This window comes from Salmo salar, chromosome ssa22 (assembly GCF_905237065.1).
Source record: "Salmo salar chromosome ssa22, Ssal_v3.1, whole genome shotgun sequence".
Classification (NCBI taxonomy): domain Eukaryota; kingdom Metazoa; phylum Chordata; class Actinopteri; order Salmoniformes; family Salmonidae; genus Salmo; species Salmo salar.
Window position 1 is genome coordinate 28,472,501 of NC_059463.1, and position 20,067 is coordinate 28,492,567.

Below are 20,067 nucleotides of genomic sequence, written 5' to 3' on the forward strand. Positions count from 1 at the left end.
GTGTGTGTGTGTGTGTGCAGGAAGTCGTTCTGCTACCGCCGGCTGCAGTACCTGAGCTCTAAGTTCCAGATGCACATTCTGCTGAACGAGATGAAGGAGCTGGCAGCCCAGAAGCAGGTTCCTCACCGTGACTTTTACAACATTCGCAAGGTGAATGAACACCAGCACAACAACAGTCCCAACACTGGAGCACAGCATCTGCAACACGTCTATCATGCCTGCGTAGTGTTCCATATCAGTTAGTCCCCCCACATTGTTGGATAGAAATGTATTTTGAAGTTTACACCAGAGTTAACTAACCCAGGCTTTTTCTTTCGTCTTTCTGGCATCGATCCTCAATGTCTCACTGTCCCTGTCCCTGACTCTCCTCCCTCCCTCTGCCCCCAGGTGGACACCCACATCCACGCTTCGTCCTGTATGAACCAGAAGCACCTTCTGCGCTTTATCAAGCGGGCCATGAAGAAGTACCCTGGGGAGATAGTCCACATGGAGCACGGGCGGGGACAGACCCTCATGGAGGTGTTTGAGAACATGAACCTGACCGCCTTCGACCTGAGTGTGGACACACTGGACATGCACGCGGTGAGGAGAGGGGAGGGGAGAAGAACATTGTTAAAGAGGGAGGGGTAAGAGATTGGGGAAGACGAGTGGAACAGTAAATGTAGTGTCACCTGTCTGTTCTCAGGACCGGAACACATTCCATCGCTTCGACAAGTTCAACGCCAAATACAACCCCATCGGAGAGTCCATCCTGAGAGAGATCTTCATCAAGACAGACAACCACATCGAGGGCAAATACTTTGGCCACATGATCAAGGTCTGAAACCAGCCCATGCTACCTTAAACAGCCAAAAAAACAGTTGTGTTTATGTGTTAGTTCATCCCACATAGTAATGTACATTCATATTAAGAAATCATTTGGTACGATTGAATAGAATGATGTTAATGTCTCTAATGTATTGTTGTTGTTGATGTTCCTTCAGGAGGTGATGGCTGACCTAGAGGAGAGTAAGTACCAGAACGTGGAACTGCGCCTGTCCATCTACGGCCGCTCCCGGGACGAGTGGGACAAGCTGGCCCAGTGGGCCGTCAAACACCAAGTCTACTCTGACAACGTGCGCTGGCTCATCCAAGTGCCCCGCCTCTTGTGAGTAGTGTCTGTACCTAATACAGCATCAACAAAGCAGTTACCCACATCTACCTTTAGTCAGCTTACCTGGATGTAAACCTCTCCTATTTGTGTCAAGTATTATGAATGAAGGTTATGAATCTGTAAATGAGGACTATGCATGAATGTGAGTGTTCCATATTATGTGCGAGTGACGTTAACCCTCCTCTGACTGCAGTGATGTGTACCGAACCAAGAAGCAGCTGGCCAACTTCCAGGAGATGATGGAGAACATCTTCATGCCTCTGTTTGAGGTCACCATCAACCCCCGCAGCCACCCTGAGCTGCACCTCTTCCTGCAGCATGTGAGGCACTCGCCCAGCAGTCCACACACACCCCAACATATCCACAAACAGACACTTCAGATGCCATTTTCAGGGCCCTACCTCCTTCATACACTCCAGGCACTGTTTTAAAGTAACTTATCGCTGTGTTGTTAGGTGGTGGGCTTTGACAGCGTGGATGACGAGTCCAAGCCGGAGCACCACATCTTCAACATGGACAGCCCCCTGCCAGCCGACTGGACAGAGGAGGACAACCCTCCCTACTCCTACTACCTCTACTACACCTACGCCAACATGACCGTGCTCAACCACCTGCGCAGGTACCAGGCTGCTTAACGAGCCTCCACACACAGACCGCTAGATCAATGTTTTAACAACAGAAAGGATGTATGAATCGCATCCAAACCTTTTAAGGATTGTTTATGAACAGGCTTTATGTTTGTTTGTGCCATGCAGGAGGCGTGGTTTCCACACGTTTGTGCTGCGCCCTCACTGCGGGGAGGCGGGACCTGTCCACCACCTGGTGTCGGGTTTCATTCTGTCAGAGAACATCTCCCATGGGCTGCTGCTCAGGAAGGTCAGTCAGCACACATGCCGTCTCCCATAGCAACACCACACTACCATGGCAGACCTCTGAAGGATTTGATTGGGTTCGATTGATTTATTAAATGAAGTTTTTGGCTTTTGGAGTTTGCTCATCTGGTTTCTTAAGTTTTAATTTAAGAGAATTCAGGAGAACTATCAAACAGTTCCCTTGAATTCCTGTAGTTGTGCATTCAACAAGATAGACTATTGTCTCTTTCCTCCTCTTGTCCCCAGGCCCCAGTGCTGCAGTACCTGTACTACCTGGCTCAGATTGGCATCGCCATGTCCCCCCTGAGCAACAACAGCTTGTTCCTCAGCTACCACCGCAACCCCCTGCCTGAGTATCTGTCCAGAGGCCTCATGGTCTCTCTGTCCACTGACGACCCCCTACAGTTCCACTTTACCAAGGTCAGTGCACAGTGGTGCTCTGTCAAGACACACACACACACACACACACATACACATACAGAGACACACACACACACACACACACACACACACACACACACACACACACACACACACACACACACACACACACACACACAGAGACACACAGGCAAAACCATCCACGCTACAACTATGTAACTATGGGAGCTGCAATAGTGAGTCAGTACAGTCAATAAGTATAATTCACTTAATGTTTATTTTGTCTTTTGTGTGTGTGTGTGTGTTTGACCTCAGGAGCCCCTGATGGAGGAGTACAGCATCGCCACACAGGTGTGGAAGCTGAGCTCCTGTGACATGTGTGAGCTGGCCAGGAACAGCGTCCTCATGAGCGGCTTCTCCCACAAGGTATCCATCCGCTTCCTCTTATCTCTCTTTTTACCCTCTTTGGTCTCTGAGCTTCCCTTTTAATTTCTCTCTTATAATGGATTAATAATGGATTTCATTCAATTAAGTTGTGCATGGCAGCCATTTTGTGCCAAGTGCTCAGCTCTGACATTCTCTCTTGTCTCCAGGCAAAGAGCTACTGGCTGGGGCCCAAATACAGCAAGGAGGGCCCCGAGAGCAACGACATCCGTCGCACCAACGTCCCAGACATCCGCGTGGCATACCGCAGTGAGACCCTGCTGGAGGAGCTCAACCTCATCACCCACGCTGTGCGCACCAAGGAGATGGACAACATCGACGAGGAGGACACCCTCTCCATGGCCGCCGTCGGGGCAGAAGGACACTAAATCAACAACCCCACCCCGACTTCTAACCCCCCCTCGGCCCCTCCCTGCATGACACTGAGGGGGTGCAGTATGAGTGGACTCCAGCTTGTTGTTTAACCTCTACCTCTTACCCCCTTATCCCCCTCCCACTAGGGAACTGGACTGTGCACTCGTCTCTCAGCTCTCTTGTACTAAAGCCAAGGATACAATGCTCCCTGAGTGTCCCCATCTCTCTGTCGGTGATGGGGGTGGTCAGTATGGAGTCATGTTCCAGTCCCCCCTTCTCCCTCAACCCAGGTTCCCTCTTCAACTCACTCTGGTTAGCCCCTGTTTTTCCTCTCTACTTCTTTTGACTCCTCCCTATCTATCTCATTCTCACTGTGAGATTTCAATCAGCATGGTCAAGGTTGGCAGGGGTAACATCCAGTGCTTGGATTATTTTCTTTTTTTCACCTCATCTGTTCTTCAATCAGTTCCTGGATCACTTTCTCTGTTACTTTGATCTCCTGACCCTCCATATCTTCAAACCAAAACTTCTGCCCTTTGCTTTGTCATGTGACCCTGCATGGGAAAAAGGGTCCCACAGTTCAGCCTGTGATTTGTTGGCATGTTTGTACCCATCACCTGTATTACACACACACACACACACACCTGCACAGTTTAGCCGTCCTGAAAGCTGCTTATCTTCCATCACACAGTCATGCTGCCTGAAGCTCATCTAGTTTAAAATCTTCACAATGAACTAGGGAAGCAGATACAACTCAACATAAATATTATGAGGGCATTGTCCATGGGTCGCCTAACCTACACAACATGGACACACTTAAACAATGCATAGGTGAATGTTCCACACTACATTGTTCCAACACCCGTTGCGCACTGATAGGAACAGTCACATGTAACTTAGAGTTTCATGGAAACCGCGGTAACAAACTTCTAATGTATGGACGTACTGAGTTAAGAAAAATGGAGAAAGGACCAAATCTGTGTGGTCTAGAAGCAGAAGTCGTGCACAATTCCAGTCTGTCTGCTGCTGGGTATCTGATGGCTTTCATCCGTCTCTGTGCTTCCGGCAGGTTGAAGTGATTTATTCGCTAAACGAGTCCTCTCGGCCGGTCTCTCTGAATGAAATAGCAGGCAGGACATTCAGCAGAGAAACGGTAGCAGCCATCAGGGCATGGAGCTGTGTTCCTGGCTGGTCTAGTGCAAACATTCCATTAAATGAACATTAACATCAATGTTATTTTTATTTAACAAATCACATTAGTTATAGAATATGCAGACAAAAAGAGTAGATTTATACTATTCCATGATGTGTACAATATACTAAATATCTAAAAAGGATATAGGTACGTGTGTATATCTAAAGAAGAGGTACATGTGTGTATATCTAAAGAAGAGGTACATGTGTGTATATCTAAAGAAGAGGTACATGTGTGTATATCTAAAGAAGAGGTACATGTGTGTATATCTAAAGAAGAGGTACATGTGTGTATATCTAAAGAAGAGGTACATGTGTGTATATCTAAAGAAGAGGTGTGTATATCTAAAGAAAAGATATCAGTCTGTGGTAGAGTGGATGCTTAGAGGTGTGTATGATAAGAGATGTTAAACCACAGCGTGTTTTCCAAGCACAAGAAGAATGTCAGGGAGGCTCCCCTGTCCCCTACCATTACCTCAACACTCACTGTGTCTGTGGACTGACCTCTGGGCCCACTATGTTGGTTATTAGTTATTGCATGTAGTGAGTGCCCTGTATGCACCAAACCAGACTTACCAGGTGAAGACCTTACCACTGCTAGCCTGTCACTCTCCGTTTTCATGCCCTGCTGCCACGCCTCACTCCTCATCAACAACAACCACAACACCTGTCCTCTTCAAGCTTAAGCATTTTTGCTGTCCTAACATCAAGGAACTGATACCAGGCTGCGTGCTGTTTGTTAAAGTATTTATCCTTTATCTACCCAGGCCTTCCAGTGAAGTGGAAGAAGCGTTTTTAGCAATGCTCTGCTTTGACTGCATTTCCACTGTGCATCTTATGTTGTGCATGCCTGCATGGACCACTGTGTGGCCACAGGAGTGTCTGGGAAGCTGTTTAAAGTGGTCTGTAATGTGAAAAAGCAACACATGACAATCCAAGGAAGCTGAACAACTGTCATGTATGAAGTATGTGTGAAGTCAATGATTGTTGTTAGTTTGAGTTCTGCAAAACAAACTCAAATCCAGCTCATCACTATGGCAACGCTCAAACCATGCAGAGACATAGTTGCTTGGTTGTTATCAGCATCAAATGAACTCACCCCCATCACAGTCATGGTTTTCGTGGTCACCAAAACAGATGTGATCTGTACCATAGAGATCCTATTCTAATTCCTAATTCTATTTCTGTAAATTCATCCCCATCTCACCCAACGAGCGTTCTCCTCATCGGACCTCTTCTATGATTCAAACTGTGGGAGTTCTATTTGTACAGTCCTTTTATTTGCCAAGACTGTTCCAGTGGGATTACTGGGCCCTAGTTGTAAATGTTCACCATGCATTGCATACCATTACCTACCAGCCCATTTTAAAAACCTAAGTGTGACAAAAGCCCGATATATACGAGTAAATATTTTAGAAACCAGATCATTTAGGACAAGCTGAACATGGGAATGGATTTAATATATAAAGTGTATTTTTTTAAAGGCTATGGATATAAAAGGTTTATATAAACAGTATATCAATATCTAGATCACAAACTTGGTTTTGTTGCTGTAGATCATTTAAAACTGCCCTTGTTTAAGCAGAAAGATGTATTTTCTCATTATTATTGGCCTTGTCTTTCACTAGATTTACAATTGGACTCAATATTTCCATGTATATTCTTTTATTATTTAGTATTTGAATAGTTTTTCTGGTGTTTTTGTTGATTGTGTTAGGGATGTTGAACTCTGTTAAGTGTTCCATGTAAGCTTTCTCTCAGTAGAGTATTGAGTGAAGTTGATGAAGTTAACTAGGGTTATTTGGAGGGGCCTTCAGCAATGGTAGGACCCAGAGCCATAATGGGTATCCTCTCTGACATTTAACTCAGCCAGAGCTGCCTATGTAATCTGGCTGTACATTCACACCTAAACACCCACTCAAACACTGTAATCCTTCCCACAGACATACAGCCATAGACTGGAACACTGTTTCTCTTTGATTGATCCAAAGAGGGCTTTAAAAAACAAGCAACCGTTTAGTACAACTTTTGATTTGATTCTTTGAAATCGTATTTCGCAGAGAATTAGAGGATGCCTGTATGTTTTGAAGGATTTGTGATAAAGGATCAGACATCCATGTTTAGATCCAGGTGTGGCTCACTGAGGGACCCAACAACTTCGTTGACCTTACCTTTTCATTTCCATCCATCCATTTCAGATTGTCCATCAGAGTTCACAGATCTGTTCTTTCAAAACCTCTCTAACTCCTGTTGTTGATCTCCATCTGTACAATCAGTTGACTTTCTTTGCTTGTTTATAAACTACAATGCTAGGGAACCTGTTGGTCCTACTGTAGGGTACCATAGACCATACTTTGTATCAAACTTCACTAAGGACTGCCATATGTATTTCTGTTCCAATCAAAAGAGCACACAAACAAAGTTGTCAAATGCTGTTTGTTTTCTTGCACTGTGTTCAGGAGTGCAAAGAGTCTTGTGCAGTATTGATATACGGTGTGTTGTCATCACAGAACACAAACCAACTAATCAGTCAATCATCACACTGCGAGTTTTGTTTTTTGTTCAATTGATTTTCTCATTGAAAAATCACCTAGTATTCTTTTCACTTCATTATGTTTAATACAAAGAGTTTGTTGACTTGTGATGATTTTGTGCCTCCATTCATTCTTTTAGACATTTTAATGTTTTTACATGAAAGGTTCTCTGCACATGTGTTGTTCTATTATTGACATGGTTTTCATTGTCTTTCATTTGTTTAAGTCTATTGTAGTCACTATCATGACTTTAAATGAATGCCAATGTTTTACATTTCCTCAAATGCTTCTGATATGGTACATGTGTAACGTCTGAAGAATGAAATAAAGCATGTTTATTCATCTAACGTGTTGTAACTTACATCATTCATTCAGTTGTTGGCTGGTGTCATTCAGCTAAAGTCAAATAATACAAGTGATTTATGTGGATAAACAGATCCAACATTGAGAGACATGATTAGTTTACAGAGATACAGACTGACTTACTTGTCCATACATATCACTACCAAAATAAAATATATATATATCAATTGATTACATTTCAGATACATCAACAACCAGATACATAAAGTATTGTAACACTTAACATAAATTTCTACATGTATAAATGGTGACTTGAATAAACTAATCAAGATCAATCATAGAATCAAGTGGCATCAACACTGGTTTGATACAATACATATGGTAAACATATTTAAGTTAAAACAGTTGATACAGAATATATATAGAGAGGATCTGTCTTTAAGTATTGGATCTTATCAAATGCACAAATAGTATTTTTTACTAAATGTAACTAACACTAGAGCTTTGATACGTCCGCCCTACATACTTCTAACTAAACTCTGGTTACTTTGTGTTTTCAGTGGATATAATCAGAATTTTCTCTACTGCACATCGGAAATTTGTAGCTTGAAGCTCAAGGGTTGAAACTTCATGTCCCGACTCGTTTGTGACTCTCTGGTCATCTTGTCTTCTCCCGTCCTAAGGCTCTATGGGCCTTACCTCACTGGCAAGCTGGAGTGGAAAGGAAAAACAAATCACTTTGTTACCTGTCATGTACAAGAATATAAATCAACAGTTGTACTGCTAAAGACAGAGTGGTGTGGGACTTACAGCCATGGCAGACTTGATGTTCTGGAGCTGGAAGAAGACCCGCCCCCCCTCCTCAGGACACACAATCTTCAGCTCCTCTCTTGTCATCCCCAGGAGCATAGAGCCACTCAGCACACCCAGACAACGCACCGTGCTGAGAGAGAGGGAGGAATGAACAAATCATGGAAAGGAGATACAATACTTATCCTGTAATTTTCTCATGCTCACTTTAGAACTACTGTAGTCAATCACATGTATGCCTACAGAGATCAATAATCTATAGTTAATGTGATTGGGAGTTTGAGTGCTCTTACATTTTACTGAAGCCCTTGTACTCCAGCCAGGCCTTCACTTGGTCAGGCTTGGACCTCTTGGTTAGGGAGGGAGGACCACTGTTTTCCTAACAGGGGGAATAACGTCCTGATAATTACACACTAATACAGTGCACTAAACACATGGAGCTCGATTCAGACTTAGGAAATCTATTCCTTTTTTATGCGTTTTGATTGAAGCACTTCTCAGTATTTGGTATTCAGACTTACACTATATATACAAAAGTATGTGGACACCCCTTCAAATTAGTGGATTTGGGTATTTCAGCCACACCCATTGCTAACAGGTGTATAAAGCCGAGCACACTGCCATGCAATCTCCAAAGACAAACATTGGCAGTAGAATGGCCTTACTGAAGAGCTCAGTGACTTTCAATACGGCACCGTCATAGGATGCCACCTTTACAAGTCAATTCATCACATTTCTTCCCTGCACATTTGTGCCCCGGTCAACTGTAAGTGCTGTTATTATGAAGTGGAAACGTCTAGGAGCAACAATGGCTCAGCCGCGAAGTGGTAGGCCACACAAGCTCACAGAACACGACCACCGAGTGCTGAAACGTGTAGCGCGTAAAAATTGTCTGTCCTATGTTGCAACATTTACTACCGAGTTCCAAACCGCCTCTGGAAGCAACATCAGCACAAGAACTGTTTGTCGGGAGCTTCATGAATTGGGTTTCCATGGCCCAGCAGCCGCACACAAGCCGAAGATTGCCATGCGCAATGCCAAGCATTGGCTGGAGTGGTGTAAATCTCGCCGCCATTGGACTCTGGAGCAGTGGAAACGTGTTCTCTGGGGTGATGAATCACACTTCACCATCTGGCAGTCTGATGAACAAATCTTGGTTTGGCAGATGCCAGGAAAACTCTACCTGCCACAATGCACAGTGCCAACTATAAAGTTTGGTGAAGGAGGAATAATGGTCTGGGGCTGTTTTTCATGGTTTTGGCTCCTTAGTTCCAATGAAGAGAAATCTTAACGCTACAGCATACAATGCCATTCTAAACTATTCAGTGCTTCCAACTTTGTGGCAACAGTTTGGGGAAGGCCCTTTCTTATTTCAGCATGACAATGCCCCCGTGCACAAAGCGAGGTCCGTACAGAAATGGTTTGTTGAGATCAGTGTGGAAGAACTTGATTTGCCTGCACAGAGCCCTGACCTCAACCCCATCAAACACCTTTGGGATGAATTGGAACGCAGACTGCGAGCCAGGCCTAATCGCCCAACATTAGTGCCCAACCTCACTAATGCTCTTGTAGTTGAATGGCAGCAAGTCCCTGCAGCAATGTTCCAACATCTGGTGGAAAGCCTTCCCAGAAGAGTGGAGGCTGTTATAGCAGCAAAGGGGGGACCAACTCCATTTTAATGCCCATGATTTTAGAATGACTAGCAGGTGTCCACATAATTTTGGTCATGTAGTGTATCTACATGACCAAAACAAGCTTTTAGGGAGTAAAAACTGAGAAATGACCAGGAATATAATTAAAACATTCTAGAGTACATAAATCAACTAGGTAGGTTGAGCCAAATTTAATCCCGTAAATTGTGTGAACATTCGGAATAACGGCAGAGCTATTTATAGTCTAATTCACCGTGGAAAAGGGTCCGTAACACATGTCATGTTGACATGAATTATAGTTTGCTTACATATGACTGGCTTCACATTCGTCGATAAGGAAAAATAATCTAAAACATTGGTAATTACAATCCCCTTCTCCAAACGGATAAGTCATTTACCTAGCTCTTATCAATGTATACATTACAGGGCATGGAAGATGGCGTTATTTCTTTCTGAAATAGTAGATGTTTTTTCACTTGGAACTGACAGGTGCTAAACCTTATTCATGGCTCCTCGCGAGTAAAGGTGTTGGAATTATGAGGGAATTAAGTCAAGGTCAGAATAGATGTATCTGTAGACACACCTCTGCCACACCTCCATTTCTGTGATCACCTCCCCAAACTAATATCTGGCTGTCACATGCATTTCCTCATGCTTAAGACGAAGGTCAGAATACGCAGAGAGAAAGTGAATAAGGGAAAGGAAAAAGGGAATAAAGTTCCATTTACGCAGGCGTAACACGGGTCTGAGTTCCCCACATGGAGCATACACAACATAATAACACACTGGCTTTCCAGTATAAAGTGTTGCTGAGTGTTGGGGTAACTTGGGTTAGGGTTAGGGTTACTTGCCTGTTTTTCCTGCTCCTTGTCCACTGACTCCAGTATGTTGTTGGGCACAAAGCCCTGCTCCCCTCTGTTGCTCCTTACTTTCCACCATTTCTTGGACATGTCCAGTAGCTGTGGAAGCACAGAGCACACATACGCTTCTGTCAAAACCTCCTCTTGGGCGGACAGACAGACAGACAGACAGACAGACAGACAGACAGACAGACAGACAGACAGACAGACAGACAGACAGACAGACAGACAGACAGACAGACAGACAGACAGACAGACAGGCAGACAGACAGGCAGGCAGACAGGCAGGCAGGCAGGCGGCATGCAGGCAGACTTCAAAGTGCTGTTGACATGTAGTGGTGTTGATGAGGCTCACCTGAACCACTTCTCCCTTGGAGATGCTCAGCTCTCTGTTGTTCCTTGCAGTGAAGTCATACATCACACGCATGTAACTGGGGTTTGGCTCATCTGGACTGAAAACACATACATAGAACTATAGACACACACAGAACAACATGTATCCATAATGTTTCCATGGCTTTTAAATAGTTTATAATTGTTTCTTAATGCATACCGTGATGGTGGAGGCTTCCATTGGGCCGAACTCTACAGGGGAAAGTTTTGAAAGAACTTATCGAAAGAAACCTTATTGAAACTACCCAGCCTATAGAGAACTATGAGATGTAGCTCACTGGGTATTTACCTTTTCAGGGGTGGAGAATGGACTCTGACTCTGATTCTGACTCTGCTGCCTCCTCTCAGGTTCTCTCTTCTCTGGCTCTCTCCCTGGGGGAGAGTGGGTCACCTCTGGGGGCTGCCAACCATCGTAGAACTCCAGAGTGTAGGTAGGGATGTCCTCGTCATCCTCGGGCCATTTTGTACTGGTAACCCATCAGGGACATAGGAAGCCATTATCAAAATGTATGGAAGAACATTTGTATGCACAGAGCACCCCTGACTGACAGTAACTCCCCCAATTCCCTGATAGACTACTAATCACTGATTCTCACCTGGGGATGTTCCAGGCGTCTCCCAGTGACTGCCACAGCTGGTCCTCCTCAGGGGTGGCTTCCTCACTCAGCAGACGGATACACTCAGGCTCCAGCAGGGGCGCCACGATGGTGGGGGGCAGCTCCTTAGGGCAGTGGGATACCACCTGGAGGAGGGAGGGGTAGTGGAAGTGGTGGGAAACAAGCGCACAGAACTCATTGATGGGAAGTTATCATGCACTGTCAATTCATTTGCTCATATAATCAAATGGGACAGAAGGTAGGCTGTTCAAAACATAACGTTGAAAAAGATGATCATGGGTGAAGCCCTGTGTTGAAAACAAAGATGGAGTAAGCAGTAGGAGTAACTTACAAATGTCAGGGTGGAGAAGAGGCAGTGGACGAATTCCGGAGCGCTGGGATTACTAATCTTTCCATTGAGCTCCCCCTGTCACAGTAAACAGACCAAAGGTACTGGATTAAGCTCTCATATTAAATGAATAGCATTTATTAAATCATGAGTCTACAACAACAAAATAGCAGAGATATTTGAATACACACCAGAAGGTTGAACCCGTATTTGATTTTGTGGAGACAGGTTTTAAACTCCTCTGCTGGTGGCATGCCGTCAATGCCTCGGAAATGAAACAAATGGCATCAAAAAACTCAAACCTCAGACCATAGTTTTCACACTGTCATCTTGCACCTGAATATGGGATATCCCAGGGGTTAAATAATGGGTTCAGGTGGGGGAGCCAAGATTAGGTTTAAGGTTATTCCACGTTTTGGTTACCTAACCATAACCCTGACCCTAACCCTAGCTTCATGTCCACACCCCAGCTCAACCCTTACCCTATCCATTACCCTGACCCTAACCCTAGCTTCATGTCCACACCCCAGCTCAACCCTTACCCTATCCATAACCCTGACTTTAACCCTAGCTTCATGTCCACACCCCAGCTCAACCCTTACCCTATCCATTACCCTGACCCTAACCCTAGCTTCATGTCCACACCCCAGCTCAACCCTTACCCTATCCATTACCCTGACCCTAACCCTAGCTTCATGTCCACACCCCAGCTCAACCCTTACCCTATCCATTACCCTGACCCTAACCCTAGCTTCATGTCCACACCCCAGCTCAACCCTTACCCTATCCATTACCCTGACCCTAACCCTAGCTTCATGTCCACACCCCAGCTCAACCCTTACCCTATCCATAACCCTGACCCTGACCCTAGCTTCATGTCCACACCCCAGCTCAACTCTTACCCTATCCATTACCCTGACCCTGACCCTAGCTTCATGTCCACACCCCAGCTCAACCCTTACCCTATCCATAACCCTGACCCTGACCCTAGCTTCATGTCCACACCCCAGCTCAACCCTTACCCTATCCATTACCCTGACCCTAACCCTAGCTTCATGTCCACACCCCAGCTCAACCCTTACCCTATCCATTACCCTGACCCTAACCCTAGCTTCATGTCCACACCCCAGCTCAACCCTTACCCTATCCATTACCCTGACCCTAACCCTAGCTTCATGTCCACACCCCAGCTCAACCCTTACCCTATCCATTACCCTGACCCTAACCCTAGCTTCATGTCCACACCCCAGCTCAACCCTTACCCTATCCATAACCCTGACCCTAACCCTAGCTTCATGTCCACACCCCAGCTCAACCCTTACCCTATCCATAACCCTGACCCTAACCCTAGCTTCATGTCCACACCCCAGCTCAACCCTTACCCTATCCATAACCCTGACCCTAACCCTAGCTTCATGTCCACACCCCAGCTCAACCCTTACCCTATCCATTACCCTGACCCTAACCCTAGCTTCATGTCCACACCCCAGCTCAACCCTTACCCTATCCATTACCCTGACCCTAACCCTAGCTTCATGTCCACACCCCAGCTCAACCCTTACCCTATCCATTACCCTGACCCTGACCCTAACCACCATTACCCTAACACTTACTTTGGTTTATCATACCTTTATTCTACTTTTCTCTTTGGACACACAGTAGCTCTGGTTCAATGTAACCACTGGTGTAGCCTTTTTTGGAATAAGGGGAAATGCATTTCTATATCACCTTTATCCTTGTTCTTCTTCTTTTTTTCCTTTTTTGTCATCTCGGCTTTGGCTGCTGTGGCAGCGACTTGGTCCATAAACATCTCAATATCATTGAAAATATGATTCAAGATGTCCTGTGGAAAAAACAAGAAAATGTTGTACAATATTCATATGCAACCCACTAAAAGTACCTTAAGCAATCGTCCACAGTACTGCTAACATTAATAATATATTGATAGAGGCAGAGTACTGACCACATTCCTATCAGTCTCTGTGTATGGGCGTGGATGAGAGACAGGGGCTGTCTCGGGCTTGTCCTCCGTAAAGAGGGTTTGGACTGGGGTTTCCTTCCTGTGAGGAGGGGGCTCTTCTCTGGGCATGGGCGGTATAGGTATAGGATCTTCATCTATTGAACACACACATTGATAAATACAGAACTGATTTGTTTTCAAGATATTTGGCATCACCTTGACTAAAGCTATTCATCTGTCATTAACACTGGAAACAAACCCTTGACCAAATCGTCTCAGGGTTTCTTACAGTGATCTAGACAAGCTCACAACTGTAGTCCTCTTGATCAATGGTTTCCAATGACTACAGAGGTATTTTGGGTTGGAGCATGCCATTACTGACCATAGTCCGGAGCGCTCCATTGAGATGAGGGTTCTTCTGGAGGAGTCCATTCTCTCTGCTCAGGGGGTGGGCCAGTTTTCTGAAAATTCCTAACAATTTGATGGCCAGACATAACTTCTAGATTGCCCCTGCTAGAGAGGAGAAGAGGTTTACCCAGAGAAAATGAGCATATACTGTGATAACCTACAGTAAACCACCAATTTATACGCATTTGTAGACTGTTATTACCTGTTGTTGCTGTGATTGCTAACGTCATCTCTCTGGTGAGGGAGTGCTCTCTCTAGGTCCCGTTTTATGAAATCGGCCTGAAATGAATCACCAACATCCATTTAAAACCATTTTGAAACATGAGAGTAACATAATGATCATAATACAAACTGGTGACAAGCTCAGGGATAAATAACAGTCTCCTCACCCTGAGGTCCTCACACTGGAACATGAAGACACTGGTGGTCCTCTTGCTGCGGTCCTTGACGGTCGCGGTCAGCAGGGAATTGTACACACAGCTGTCCATCACAGCCTTCAGCTCCACAATGCTGCTCAGAGGCAGGGACTCCAGCTCCTCCTAAACCCCACACAAGGAGAGGGGAGAGGGGGAGAGGGGAGGATGGGGAGAAGGGAGAAGAGGGGAGGAGGGGGAGATAGTAGGTCATGAATCAGAACTGATAGATTTTTAAGCCATCTGTACATTTGAAAAGGCAAAGAGAAATGTAAAACGACAAACAGAAACCATAGCTATTACTGCCTGTATGTTGTGTACAGCCTGTATGTTGTGTTGTGTACAGTATATATGTTGTGTTGTGTACAACCTGTGTTGTGTTGTGTACAGTATGTATGTTGTGTACAGTATGTATTTTGTGTTGAGTAGAGCCTGTATGTTGTGTTGTGTACAGTATGTATTTTGTGTTGAGTACAGTATGTATGTTGTACACAGTATGTATCTTGTGTTGTGTACAGTATGTATGTTTTGTTGTGTTGTGTACAGTATGTATTTTGTGTTGAGTAGAGCCTGTATGTTGTGTTGTGTACAGTATGTACACTACCGTTCAAAAGTTTGGGGTCACTTAGAAATGTCCTTGTTTTTTAAAGAAAAGCACATTTTTTGTCCATTAAAATAACATCAAATTGATCAGAAATACAGCGTAGACATTGTTAATGTTGTAAAGGACTATTGTAGCTGGAAACGGCATAATTTTTATGGAATATCTACATAGGCGTACAGAGGCCCATTATCAGCAACCACCAATGGCACGTTGTGTTAGCTAATCCAAGTTTATCATTTTAAAATGCTAATTGATCATTAGAAAACCCTTTTGCAATTACATTAGCACATCTGAAAACTGCTGTTCTGATTAAAGAAGCAATAAAACTGGCCTTCTTTAGAATAGTTGAGTATCTGGAGCAACAGCATTCGTGGGTTCGATTACAGGCTCAAAATGGCCAAAAATAATTAACTTTCTTCTGAAACTCATCAGTCTATTCTTGTTCTGAGAAATGAAGGCTATTCCATGTAAGAAATTGCCAAGAAACTGAAGATCAATGTTTAACCATCTAGTGTTCAGCAAAATAACAACATAATGTCAAATACAGGTAGCCTAGTCAAATAATTAACATCCAATCGCATTAACCATTACTCTCTCGCGGAAACCTTCACTCTTGTGCAGACATTTAAAAACGAAACATGACAATTTGAAAAATAAGCCAGTTTTTCGAGCGAGAATAAAGACAACTTTAGAGTAGTGAGACATGTATAAAAGCAACAGATACCATTAATAAGAAGGGGCTAGAAGCGTCTTATATGGTGAGCAACTGAGTGGCTAGGACAGGCAAGCCCCATACTATTGTGGAGGACTTAATTCTTCCTGCTGCCGCAGATATGGCTGGGACAATGCTGGGGGAGAAGGCCAAAAAAACTATACAGACAATGCCTTCATCAAACAACACTGTTTCACGACACATCTGTGACACGGCAGGAGATGTTTCGAAACAATTACCGCTTCGCATACAATCCAGTGAACTATATGCGTACAGCTGGATGAGTCAAAAGACGTGACGGGCCTGGCACAGCTCCTGGTATATGTTCGTTGTGTTTATGGGGGTCAATTAAGGAAGACATCCTCTTCTGCAAATCACTGGGAACCAGGACAACATAATAGGATATTTTTAAAGTACTGGACAGCTTTGTGACATCCAATGGACTTTGGTGGTCAAGATGTGTTGGTATCTGTACTGATGGCGCAAAAGCCATGACAGGAAGACACAGTGGAGTGGTAACGCGCGTGCAAGCAGTTGCTCCCGACGCCACTTGGGTACACTGCAGCATCCACCGAGAGGCTCTTGCTGCCAAGGGAATGCCTGACAGCTTGAAAGACGTTTTGGACACTACAGTGAAAATGGTTAACTTTGTTTAAACAAGGCCCCTGAACTCTTGTGTATTTTCTGCATTATGCAATGATATCGGCAGCGACCATGTAATGCTTTTACAACATACAGAAGTGCGCTGGTTAACAAGGGGAAAAGTATTGACACATTTTTTTTAATAAAGAGACGAGCTTATAGTTGTCTTTACTGACCACAATTTTCACTTGTCTGACCGCTTGCATGACGAGTTTCTCACACGACTGGCCTATCTGGGTGATGTTTTTTCTCACCTGAATGATCTGAATCTAGGATTACAGGGACTCTCCGCAACTATATTCAATGTGCGGGACAAAATTGAGGCTATGATTAAGAAGTTGGAGCTCTTCTCTGTCTGCATTAACAAGGGCAACACACAGGTCTTTCCATCATTGTATGATTTTTTGTGTGCAAATGAACTCAAGCTTACAGACAATGTCAAATGTGATATAGCGAAGCACCTGAGTGAGCTGGGTGCACAATTACGCAGGTACTTTCCCGAAATGGACGACACAAACAACTGGATTCGTTATCCCTTTCACGCCCTGCCTCCAGTCCACTTACCAATATCTGAACAAGACAGCCTCATCGAAATTGCAACAAGCGGCTCTGTGAAAATTTCATTTAATCAGAAGCCACTGCCAGATTTCTGGATAGGGCTGCGCTCAGAGTTTTTTTGCCTTGGCAAATTGCGCTGTAAGGACACTGATGCCCTTTGCAACCACATACCTATGTGAGAATGGATTTTTGGCCTTCACTAGCATGCAAATTAAATACAGGCACAGACTGTGTGTGGAAAATGATTTAAGACGGGGTCTCTCTCCAATACAACCCTACATTGCAGAGTTATGTGCATCCTTTCAAGCACACCCTTCTCATTAAGCTGTGGTGAGTTATTCACAATTTTTGTGGAACAAATAAGGTTTTAGATGTAAGATGGCTAAATAAAGAGCAAAATCATTGATTATTATTATATTATTATTAGTGCCCTGGTCCTATAAGAGCTCTTTGTCACTTTGTGACAAAAACTCACACTTATTCTTATGTTTAATAAATACATCGTATAGTGTGTGTGTGTGGCAGGCTTACAATGATGGTAAAAAAACAACATTTGAGAGTGCGCTGACCCTGGTGCTAGAGGGGGTACACAGCTGGAGGTTGAATGTTTGAAGGGGTATGAGACTATAAAAGGTTTGGGAACTACTGCTCTAGAACACTTAATATCTGCTAGTGAACTATGGGTATAGCTTTGCCCGCCCAATGTTTTAGTGTCAAGTGTAAAGTGTATGCACCAACCTTGGTCTCGATGTCTGTTAGCAGCAGGTTCCCATCCCGCACCTCCAGGACCATGTCCTGCCCCCACACCCTACCCATCCCATCCAGTATATTCAGCCTGTCAACACAGTCATTCACATCACGCACCTCCCCACCATCCAGGTCACAGGTGAACAGATGCTGGAGAACAGACACAGGGTTTATACATGTATATGATATCACAGAAATAGCTGAGTACATATTGTGATCAAAGGCAGACCATTATCATGGCTAGATGATTAGCATAGTAAAATCCTCATATTGGATAAACCAAAACAATACCTCTACTCTATAGTGGAATTTGTCCATAATCTTGGTGATAGAGTCTGCATACTCCTTCCTCTGCACTGATGGGATACATGGAATGATTAACCCGTTATGCATGGTTGCTATTCACAAAACAATCTATAATAAACAATGCTTTAGGTAATCAGATTCAACTGCTCAAGGTCAATAGTCAATGTTGATGGTCATGTTTTCTCTTTACTTACTATATATTGACTTGGCACTTGGTCTGGACAGATTTGATATCTGTGATGACCGATCATCCACTGAATAGCCACTTCCAGAAGAAAATTGAGAGAAAAGCATAATATAGATTCAATTTCAGAGACAGAATATACAAGAGTTAAGAAGAGAAAGAAACATAAACGGGTTATTGCCACAATGCAAGCTCACAAGAGAACACCTACTTGGATTGGATGGACTGGACAGATCCTGCGTAACTGCTAGAGTCAAAGCCATAGGGACTGTTAGTCCTGTACATCCTTAAACACCTTGGTCACACAACTGTAACACAAGGAGACATCGATACAGTAAAGACACAAGAACACTCCGGCACAACCTCAACCACAAGAGCGTAATACAACTACTGCTGCAATTGCAACTGGTACTTAATTTCACCTTATTGGCTAGTGATAGGGTAACATAAAACACTCACCTGTGATTGTTGTTATTGTCATGACTATATTCATTTGATTTTATACAGGATGTGCTATGAATGAATAACATCAGACTCCAGAGCTGAGCTGAACTATGAGGACAAACCTTTAGTCGTCACACCGCATAAACCCTAGTGTTAATCATTCATTATGTTATTACAGGCAGTACAGCGGACTGTATGTATAGCCTAAAGACCATGTTTAGACATTTACAGTATATTAGTTATGTACGATTGCAATAGATCCCAAAGGAAACAACAACTTGAAACCAGAAACCTCAAAGCTCTGTGAACTTCTGTGATACCTTCATTTATATGACTGAGATGTGCAAACACACATGAACAGAGCAAACAACAAATCTTAATGACATTTTCCATCCACCATATTAGTTGAAACGAAAGCAACACAAGCGGCTGAAAATGTTGATATTGTTTGAAGTAAAGTCAAACATTGATCCGTTAACATTAATAAATGACAGAAGATGGTTAATCATGGTTTATTATGGGTTAGCTATGGATTTGACACCTAGCAACACATATTTTTTATCGTCAAATCCCAACCCTAATTAGGGCTAGCTATGTACATAGTTTCAAGATAAGTCAGCTTACAGCAGGTAAAGGGGGCCTATATGCTGTATAAATAAGCATTTGAGATACTCACGCACTAACTCCGCTATATTAAAAAATGGTTTAAATCAACACTGGACTCATTAGCTGATCAAACTCTTACCAGGAAAAACACTGAAAAAAAACACAGGACAACCTATGGTTTATAGATGTTACAGGTACCTTACCTGTTGTATCCGGCAATGGTTTTTCTGTGTTATTTGTTGTGGATAAATGTATTTGTCTCTTCTACTTCAAAGCCGATACCACTCATATTTCAGGCCTGGGTTTTTATTGCGGAACAAATACTTCCAAGATTTAGTTCCACATAAAAGACAAGGGCAAAGTCCAGAGTCAAGAGCACATTGATCCAATAGAGGGACAGCACTCAATAAGGTGTTACTGCTGAGACAAATACCTTATGGGAGAAGATGCCAGAAATGTAGACGTTTATACTCAGCTCCAGGGTAGTGATTGTGGGTGTGCCTGGTATTCATGACGGCATCCCCACAGAGCAAAGGTCTCTGTCGGGGAGGGATCCTTGACTAGCCCATACACACTCCTGTAAATCAC

At 43.8% G+C, this 20,067-nt stretch overlaps 2 protein-coding genes across 11 annotated transcripts in view; one reads left to right on the top strand and one right to left on the bottom strand.

The window, feature by feature from the left end:
- LOC106583055 (AMP deaminase 2) overlaps positions 1–7,279 on the top strand; it is a 58,907-nt gene extending 51,628 nt beyond the window's left edge. For all 8 annotated transcript variants that reach the window (XM_045705355.1, XM_045705356.1, XM_045705353.1 and 5 more), the window contains 10 exons: positions 21–150; positions 388–582; positions 686–817; positions 984–1,147; positions 1,347–1,473; positions 1,609–1,772; positions 1,909–2,029; positions 2,272–2,445; positions 2,722–2,832; positions 3,000–7,279. In XM_045705355.1, the coding sequence (XP_045561311.1) occupies positions 21–150; positions 388–582; positions 686–817; positions 984–1,147; positions 1,347–1,473; positions 1,609–1,772; positions 1,909–2,029; positions 2,272–2,445; positions 2,722–2,832; positions 3,000–3,218 (1,537 nt within the window). In that variant the 3' untranslated portion in view covers positions 3,219–7,279. The remainder of the gene's footprint in view (positions 1–20; positions 151–387; positions 583–685; positions 818–983; positions 1,148–1,346; positions 1,474–1,608; positions 1,773–1,908; positions 2,030–2,271; positions 2,446–2,721; positions 2,833–2,999) is intronic.
- LOC106583072 (epidermal growth factor receptor kinase substrate 8-like protein 3) lies at positions 7,253–19,986 on the bottom strand. Of its 3 annotated transcripts, none has more exons than XM_014166862.2 (20): positions 19,683–19,986; positions 18,641–18,737; positions 18,440–18,510; positions 18,231–18,295; positions 17,931–18,089; positions 14,653–14,802; positions 14,466–14,542; positions 14,238–14,365; positions 13,859–14,010; positions 13,624–13,738; positions 12,087–12,160; positions 11,899–11,973; positions 11,547–11,692; positions 11,240–11,417; positions 11,111–11,142; positions 10,913–11,009; positions 10,549–10,656; positions 8,339–8,424; positions 8,046–8,178; positions 7,253–7,946 (listed from the first exon to the last, which is right to left on the bottom strand). In XM_014166862.2, exons 2-20 carry the CDS (start codon positions 18,712–18,714, stop codon positions 7,914–7,916), a joined length of 1,953 nt encoding a protein of 650 aa, XP_014022337.2. In that variant the 5' UTR covers positions 18,715–18,737; positions 19,683–19,986; the 3' UTR covers positions 7,253–7,913. The 3 variants fall into 3 exon arrangements, with proteins under 3 accessions (XP_014022337.2, XP_014022333.2, XP_014022336.2); XM_014166858.2 differs by having other exon boundaries at positions 14,238–14,368; positions 19,683–19,985; XM_014166861.2 differs by lacking the exon at positions 19,683–19,986 and adding an exon at positions 18,889–19,146 and having other exon boundaries at positions 14,238–14,368.
- Positions 19,987–20,067: the final 81 nt, after the last annotated feature.